This window comes from Malurus melanocephalus, unplaced genomic scaffold, assembly GCF_030028575.1.
Source record: "Malurus melanocephalus ecotype Western Australia unplaced genomic scaffold, MMel_1.1 scaffold_739, whole genome shotgun sequence".
Taxonomy (NCBI): Eukaryota; Metazoa; Chordata; class Aves; order Passeriformes; family Maluridae; genus Malurus; species Malurus melanocephalus.
In genome coordinates, this window is record NW_026623971.1 from 242847 (window position 1) to 251980 (window position 9134).

The window sequence follows — 9134 nt, forward strand, 5'->3', positions numbered from 1 at the left end:
GCAAGCTAACCAAATGTTAGAAAATATACCCTTATTGATTGCTTTTGAGAAAAGCCTGTGATATTTTAGAACGGATGGCATATACACCACCTATGACAGCAATGCCACTACCACTTTCTTAATTGCTGTCACTGAAACATTATTAACCAGTGACTTAGCATCTTAGCACATAGCTTCAGAGGATTCTTCCCAACTGATTTGCTTTTATTCATATACACGAGGATCAAGGCCACAGCCAAAAATAATACTGCCTTACTTTCAAAAGTGAAAAAGAAACAGGTTGTTTTCCTTGTAACAAACCTAAGCAGAACAAAAATTTGCAGGAGAGGAAGCAATTCAAGAGTACGCACTAAATACATTTCACATGAAACAGTGCCTGTAGACCAGCATTTCAGAAGGCTATCCTGGAGATTTTGCCACATGTGAGAAAAGAAACCAGCTTGTCAGGAATTTTGATTTTGTGGGTTTTTTTTGTTTTTTTTTTTTTTTCCCAGAAAAAGGATATTTATAAAATCTTGCTGGGGGGAGAAAACTTACTTTTTGCTGCACTATCATTACCCTTATTCCCCCATAAACCATCTTACAAAACCACCACAAAGAGCCTAAAGTCTATTTTCCAACCTCAATGCCACCAGTAGCCTATTACAACACTTGCAATGATGATAATGAATACTGTTTCATAAAACCCTGCAGCAATTACATCTGTGTATACTCCGCTCATAATAGCGGTTTTAGAAGGACATYATTTATGCTCTGATCATCAAACTGGACTGATTAGTCATGATGATATTACACAATGATTCACATTCCAGATGACTCATACAGAAAGGATAATTATCCAGCAGGACTTCTCTAAGTCTGCTGTTCAATGAGAGCACTCATTACAAGACTGAGGGTTCCTGCTGTGTGAAGAAAAAAGTGTGAAGAAAAAAAGAAAATCAGTACTTCCAATCAGGTAGCACTAGAAGTCCACCCTGACTAAATAACATATTTAATTTGAGACACAGGTTTCCTCTTAGCTGTGACCATCTGTTTTATTACAGAAATACCTTTCAGTTTTATTATACAAGTAAAATTCCTCCTTAAATGTTTAAGATTGACCTTAAACATAAAAAGTCAACCTTAACTTCGTACATGTATGCAGATTATTAGTCTTAAAAAAACAAAACCAATCCACCTTGTAACATAGCAAAATATGTTTCCATTTGCTATTTCCATTATTTGTATTCCACACAAAATAGCATTTTTTTTCCTTCTGGTAGAACACATTAAAATTTTTACTATATTAATTGGCCTGTGTAACTTTTACAAAAGTATCCAAAAAAAAATGCAAGCAAAAATTCCAAAGTACACTCTGACAGCCAATGCTCTGTGGATACTTTATTACACAAATTACATTCAGCTTCTGAAAATAGTGTTCTAACAGAGATACAATCTAAAAATAAGACATTCCAGAAACACATCAAGTTAGAAAGAAGAAAAAAATTAAATAGAGACGTTTTTCTTTACTTCAATGCAATATAATGTTAGTGATTTAAAAAAATAGAAGAAGACTTAGCAGCTTCATTTTCTTCTGGCACTGTATATTCTCTGTACTGCAACAGGTAAAAGACATTGAAGAGGAAAGGCACAAAACAGAAATTGGCAACTAAATAATTATGGAAAAATATTTTGATGAAGCAGATAGTAAGACTTATTTACAAGATCCCCATATTTGATGATAAAATACTACTGCTTTAAATCAGTCCTGCAATTAGAAGACTTTGCTTTATTAAGATGTTGACATAAAAACCAACGGCACTGATATGGAATTTCCATACACTCCTCCACTTAAAAAACTAACTAAAACCAAACAAATATTAAAGGAACCAGTGTAGAGCCCCACACAGACTAGAACAGCTTACAATTAAATACACAAAATCTTAAACGTGCTTAGGGGAAAAGGAATCTGACATTCTGGGTTGAACCTTATAGTGGAGAACTCAAAAGCTGTTTTCAGGATGACGAAGGTGCTGGTGGGAGTGGAGATGCTGAACACTCTTCCTCAGAATCTGTGCCATCATCTTCATCTTTTTCTTGATCACTTCCTTCAGTGCTCAGCCGGTCAAACCCTTTTCGGCTGTAACCTTTGTGACTTGCAAAGAAGTTTCCAAGGTTAATTCCACCACCACCACCTTTCCCTGTGGAAAGGAAAGGATTTTCATAAGGTTTACTTTAAGGGGGGAATAAAAACCCATCTACTAATTAAAAAGTATAGTGGTAATTACTTTAAGTGTCCTTCCAGAAACTGTTTTTAAAGATTCAGCACATGAGCCACCAAAGTTAAATGTATATATTATGAAAGAAGAAGGAAAATTATCTTTGAAGTACAAGTTTAAAACTATGTATTTTCAGCGTCCATTGTTTCATTAAGTCTACCCAGGTTACTGGTGGTCCTACCATTTGCCCTTAGTCTCAAAGTGCTTCATTTCATTTACCAGACCCATAACTGGTCTAATAAGTCACTACAGCTACTCTCCCACTGGTAGTGACTCATCCTCTTTAGTGGGCAGATAATGACAGATGAAAGTTGTTGTAACCCCTGATCTTTGCCCCCARTCCTTCCTCTGAGAAAGTTCAATCAAATCTGTTATTCAACATGAATACAGAAAAGAATCCCTTTTAAAAACATCTTCARTGACTAGACTTACCTCTAAGTCAGACTAAAATTCTGCCTGAACCAGAACCAAGTTTGTGTTCCCAATCAATTGAAAAATAAATTTCAAAAACAAGCTAAAATTCCCAATCTTCTATGATCAAACAATTACCTGTATTTTCTGATAAAAAGAACAGCCATTCAGCAAACCGATTAGCAGCTCTAACAAGCCATTAATGGCAATACTGCAGTAGTCTAGAGTGTTAGCATATTTGATATGCTATCCAGCACATTTGGTATGCTAACACTTTTGAATACAAAGAGGCAGGAAGCTGTATACTGAAATCTTCAAATAAAATACATCCAATTCAGTTGCACAGCCATATTAGATTGCTGAATTGCCTAACAGAGTAGGTCCTGACCAGTGGCAGAACTGATTTGTCTACTCCATGTATGAAAGTAGCTTGATAAAACAGTTTTGTGCTATAAAATAACAAGTCTAGTGATCGAACATCTATGACAGTATGCCAATTTATGAAAAATAATACATGGTACAAATTTAGAACCAATTTACATAATTTGTAAGTACCAATTTAAACTTTCAAAGCAATGGATGAAGGTGGATTATGGAAGCATGTCTGACTGACAAAATTGACTAGGTAGAAGAGAACAATAATACATAATCTCTTGTAAAGTCATCAACTCTCATTTCGCTTATATCTCTATAATGCCCATGGAGTCTTTTGTTCTCAGCAATTTAAAGATTCCCTACTAGAAAATCAAACTATGCTTGGAGTATTAAAATTTCTAAATTCTAGACAATAAAATATGAATATATGCTAGTTGTTCCTAAGATACCAGCTTTTGCTTTGACACCAATCAAAGTTTTTGATACAAGTTCTGAAGTGGTGGTGCCTTGAGATGCAAGATTAAAGGACAGGGGGCTGCAGATGCTGTGTCCCTGCTTATCCTTACTTTGCATGCAGCATCACTGCAACTGTTCAGGAAGGCAAAGGCACAAAGAGCTGCCCTCTTCATACCCTCACTTCTCAGTGTTCTCAGTGATAATTGGAACTGCAATAATAAAAGCCCGTTCTCTATAACAGTTGTTCACAGTTACCTCCATAGACAGTTGTCTTCCTCCACCGAATAAATACTAAAATTGCCAGCAGGACAACAACAGGGATAATAAGAAGAGTTGTAATAAGAACCAAGGAAATTCCAGTGCTGCTGGCCTGTTGGACCAAGTGGTGTTTATCCGTATTCTTTAGAGGGCCGGTAGATTCTGGCTTGTTTCTCAATCTGGCTTCTATAATTGTTCCTGATTCTTTAAAAAAAAAATAAATTTCCATATGTAATCTCTATGCATCAAGCACCACAGAACAAGGCATTAGTAGGATACCTTAAGTGCTGAGTACAAGGAAACTTAAGCAAAGACAAACTGTAATGGAGATATTTTTGGCTCTTGCTGTGTTATCCCAAATGTAAGGCAGAGATAGTCTGAATGATACCACTCACTAGCAAAGTTTACCTTCCTTTTTCTCAAATGGGCAAAGGAGATGTGTAAAACAGAGTTTTGTCCTAAAAAGTATCTACTATTTAAAATACAGGAAATTCTCATCATTGATCTATTTTTGCAAATAAGTGTGTGGTGTAACATAGATTAAATATCTTCTGTTAACAAAAACACTTCCACAAGAAACAGAGAAAGACTAAATACATCACATTATCCAAAAGAAAAGAAGTTTAAAGTTCTTTCTAATAAAACTGTGACAAAGGGTTAAATCTTACAGAACTGTTATATCCAATGAAGGAATTTTGGTTCTATAAATCTGGAGAGCAGATTCAATTCAAAATTGCATTCAGTCATTCTTAACTGATTTGTTAACTCTATACCTACAAGGAGAAAAACTATTTTGGGGAAAAATATTTATGRTGTGGCACATGCTCTGTGATACCTTTAAACAAGTAAAACTGTATAGCCATATGTTTTGAAGCTGGACTGAACAGCATGTCGTAACAAGTAGWTGCATCACAAACACACTCTGAACCAACTCATTTGATTCTGTACAAAAATTAAAATTATGTTCTATTCTGAAAGAATAGCAAATGGTTCAGTTTACACTCAACACTAATATAATGATAACGATACCATTGTTMTGACAGGTACAAGGAAAACAATGGCACAATGAAAACAAACTGTCTGTTCAAGTAGTGGTTATAGCTAAGGAAAACTTTTCCCCACCATCTCTCTCACTTCTGGGCAAAGCTACAGTTCCCCATGTATTCCCCTATGTCACAGAAGTACAAGCACTAGTAACAATCTGTCATGAGGAGGCTGAGGAGTACAGGCCATTCCTGCCCAAGATAACATGAAGTCCATCAGCTATTTTTTTTGTCCCAGTGGAGTTGAAAGATGTTAATTTCAGTCTACCTACTCTAACCACTTTTAGACAGTTACTTAAAACATTTTTCTTAACCTGGTATTACTACTGCATTTATTCTCTATGGCAACAGAAGTGTCAGCTAAAGAATGCCAAAATGCATTTCCATATCCCTAAATACACAGCAAGCTGTAATGCCAACACCTCCCTTTTGAGTGCTTCAGGCAGGCTGATGTACCAATGGAAATAAAATAAAAGGGTAACAGTTCTAGCCATAAGGATTTCATAATGTTTCCTAATGTTAGCCTTCCTTATTATACCTTATTCTATACACTTTCAATTGGCAGTTGGGATCTCTTTGTACTTTGTCTGCATATACATGGCTGAAGCAAATACATAAGCTCTGAATTGAACCAAAGAAAGCCACTCAAGAACATTTGAAAAATTGAAATACCTTTATAGAAAGTACCATAATCTGGTACTGTTTTTCTGAAAGGAAAATGAGCTACAAAAGAGAATACAAATGGTTAAAATTACTTTTCATCAGCCTTGATATTTTACCCCTTTCAATCTCCTCTATGTGTAGTAGTATCTCTACTATCTCCCTATAGTGTCCCTACATGCTTTCATTTCCTTTTTCTTTTTTTTTTTTTTAAGTTTTTATGCAGATCAATCAAACAAAAAGTGCAGTAAATCTATGGGAAGAAGTGTAAATGAAAAAAAAAATTCTATTTCTTGCCATATGGTGTGACTGACAAGGCTGTGTACTGAAAGACTACACAAGAAGATAAACCAACTGCCATTTCAAATAACCCTTTTTTTGGTGGTGGAGGGTTTGGAGTGGGGGGTTGCTGCTGGGGAGTAACTATCCCAGTTGTACTTCAGAGCTATTTCTGAATCTAAGGGACCTGCCATAGATACCAATCTGGACCATAACAGATGGTAGCATGGAATTAACCTACTAGTTAAAATTTTATCTTAGTTTCCGTGAAGCATTTGTCATTGCTGAAAATGAAATGTTTAGGTTGGCTGTGAAATAGCATCTATCAGATAACAGTATTACAAGCTTCTTTCCAGTGCTTCCTATATCAGCTCAAGAAAAACAAAATGGTCAAACTAGTCAGCATTTTTCCCTTCAGCTTGGCAGAAGCAGCCCTAATCTATTTGAACATACTGATCCCTTCATTTTCATTATGAATCAGACTAACCTTTTGTTTCCTGTACCTCAATACCAGCCTTTTTAACTGACCGATGTTCCATTTCTGTAAAACAAAATCATTCTTCAGGACAACTGATATTTCAGAAAGGCACTCAGTGACATTTTCTGGCTAGCTTTCTCCAATGTACAGTATAATCCAACAGTAAACATTCCCATCAACACCTGAACTTCACCATGGAGAGTCAATATAAAGCATTCAGTACCTCACAAGCCATAGGAAAAAAAAAGAAAGAGCTTGAGTTATGAAAGGAGCTTGGAACAATCAACTTTTATACCACAGAAAGATTTTATGGGTATGCATAAACATTCATGGATTCCTACAAAAATGAAACTCTTTATTACAATCAAACACACAATGAATTAAAGGCTGGTTGAATCAAGGCTTCTTAGCTAGTACTCTTTATACTTCAGCAAAAACTAGAGAAAATTACATACAAGGACTTCCCTCATCTAACCTGTAAAAATAGTCCATTATTTTTTTATTCTCATGTTTCTTGGAATAAAAACTGAAAATAGTTCATGCTCAGTTTACTAGATGCAGATAAAAAAATATTCAATCAGAATTACAATTTATCTGCTGCAGTCTCCTGTTACTAAGAGGAGCTGATACCAAATGCCCYAAAGGAAAATCCATTAATTAAAAACAGACAAATAAGGAATAACTAGCTTAATCATTTATAGCAGCAGACTCTTACTGGTTCACTAACATCCTGAAGCCTAAGACTTTATCTCTGTCACACATTTTTTTATCCCATATAATAGACCATATTTTTATTCCTATAAAACATGTAAACTCTCTCTGAATCCTACTAAATTAATGTCTGAATAATGAGGTCCCTTTCACTGAAGTCAGGCTGCTTGCCTTGGGGGTTACTAGATTAAAACTGGCAAGTGTTTTCCTCTATGGAAACAGGACTTTAAATAATACTAGATTCATTTTCTAACGATAAATGATTCCAATGAAATTAATACAGATTTTAATTTGACCTGTGTTTTTGCTTCATCCCCTGGTCTATGTAATAACTTCACAGGAAGCAGCATTTCTCAGCAAAAATTATACACTGGAATTACTAAAATACTAGAGTAACACTTTTGTTTAAGCAGGTACTGACAAGGGACGTATGAGGCAAATGCAGTTTGATTATTTCTGTGACAAACTCATGTGCCCAGGACTCTTCTTTGACAGAGCACACAGCAATGCTGAAAAACCGTCTTTTAATGAAAAGTGAACAGCAGCACACAATTGCTGCAGGTGGAGTTTGTAGTGCACTTAAATCACTGTTATTATGCCAAAAGRCTCTTGGTCAGCAGCACATAAGTGGTACTGACCTGAAGATACAAAATGTGAAGTTATGACATTAAGAACAAAAAAAAACATACTTTCTGCAGATGCAAACTTCCACACTGTTCTGGCATGAACATCTCCAACAAATATTGTTCTGTCTTCTGAAGCAACAATATCATGTGGCATCTCAAAGCTCTGTGAAGATAACCAGTCACAGATTACCCTTACGTGTCCACACTTTCACGAGGCCTCTTAACTAAGTCATGCCTGGTCATATTCAATCATTCTTTAGAGTGAAAAATGCTGCAGGTGCTGGTGTGAAAGTCTAAAGTGTGAAAGGAGATGATTCCATTTCTATTGAATGTTTGCCTTTTCCAAGGATAACAAAACAGAGATTATTCCATGTATTAATGCTAAAAAAATTACATGCACAATATTTCTATTTATATTATTGTGTTCCATTTTACCCTGTGAAATATATAATTTTCAAAAATAAAGAATCTTTGTTTGAAGCCCACATATTCAGTTTTTCTTATTATTTGTATGCAACTACATTCAGAAAAAAATACTATTTAATTTAAATATAATTTAAATTGGAATATAATTTAAATTGGACTGCAAATAAAGAGTCTATGTGTTACCCACAAGTTGGAATATTAACATTCATTCTCTGTCTAACACAATACATGGAAAATGTTAAAAAAACCCCATAATTTTTATGTATATAAATACTGAATTAAGGACATTTAGTCTTAACTTTCACACTAGTGTTCTGTACAGAGGTATTTAACCACACAGTTGCATTTAATTTCTGCTTAAAAATAAGCTCTATTTTTTGACAAATGACTAGCATGTAAATATATTAATGTTTCAATTCTTTCATTATTATCTTAAATTAGATTTTAAGACCTGTACTGGCAACAATATAGTAGGCTTATCCTCGCTGAAGATACTATCTGTAAGTATCATCTTGAGAGTAGTATAATTTTCAAATGTGTACCACATGTAGAAGCTAAGACCCAAAATTCTAGTGTCTTTATTACAATAGTACTATAAAGAATTCCAATTGAATACCTTATATTATAAAACATCATATTCCCTGCAATAGCCTGACTGAGGTTGGAAAAGTAGAACGTTACCAATGTTTTCATATATGTAATTACATGCAACAGGCACTCTGTGCAATACTCTACCTTTCTAAGTGGAATGAAAGTATCCATTATTTCTCCAGTAGAGAAGTTCATCACAAATCCTTGCACTGATTCTGTCTGTCCAGGATAAGGCATTCCATTAACTGCAAAGAGGAGACCACCTGCAATGATATTAGATTTGCCTTAAGAATCCATATATAGCAAACTGCAGTGAAGATGAACTGTAACAGTTTAGATTAAAAAAGACGGTCTGAGAGTCAGAGAGACAAAAGGTAAAGGTTTTCTACAGGAAACTAAACTACAAGAAAAATGTTAAGTGAGGTGTATGTGAGAGTCCTTATGGAAGACCCTGGACTGTCTCACGATTGACTAAGCCACAAGGCGTGAGAAAAGGGGGGCTTTTCGCTCAAAGGAGTCTGAGCCAGGTTAAAGTGGAAAGACTGCCAGGTTCCCAGCTCCT

The 9134-nt window shown here is 35.2% G+C and overlaps 1 protein-coding gene across 2 annotated transcripts; it reads right to left on the reverse strand.

The window, feature by feature from the left end:
* Positions 1–429: 429 nt before the first annotated feature.
* Positions 430–8962, reverse strand: PAM (peptidylglycine alpha-amidating monooxygenase). Of its 2 annotated transcripts, XM_057384728.1 has the most exons (5): positions 8717–8957; positions 7619–7718; positions 6228–6281; positions 3756–3962; positions 430–2180 (listed from the first exon to the last, which is right to left on the reverse strand). In XM_057384728.1, the coding sequence occupies exons 1-5, from the start codon at positions 8807–8809 to the stop codon at positions 1996–1998; spliced, it is 639 nt and encodes a 212-aa protein (XP_057240711.1). In that variant the 5' UTR covers positions 8810–8957; the 3' UTR covers positions 430–1995. The 2 variants fall into 2 exon arrangements, with proteins under 2 accessions (XP_057240711.1, XP_057240712.1); XM_057384729.1 differs by lacking the exon at positions 6228–6281 and having other exon boundaries at positions 8717–8962.
* Between the last annotated feature and the right edge of the window lie 172 nt (positions 8963–9134).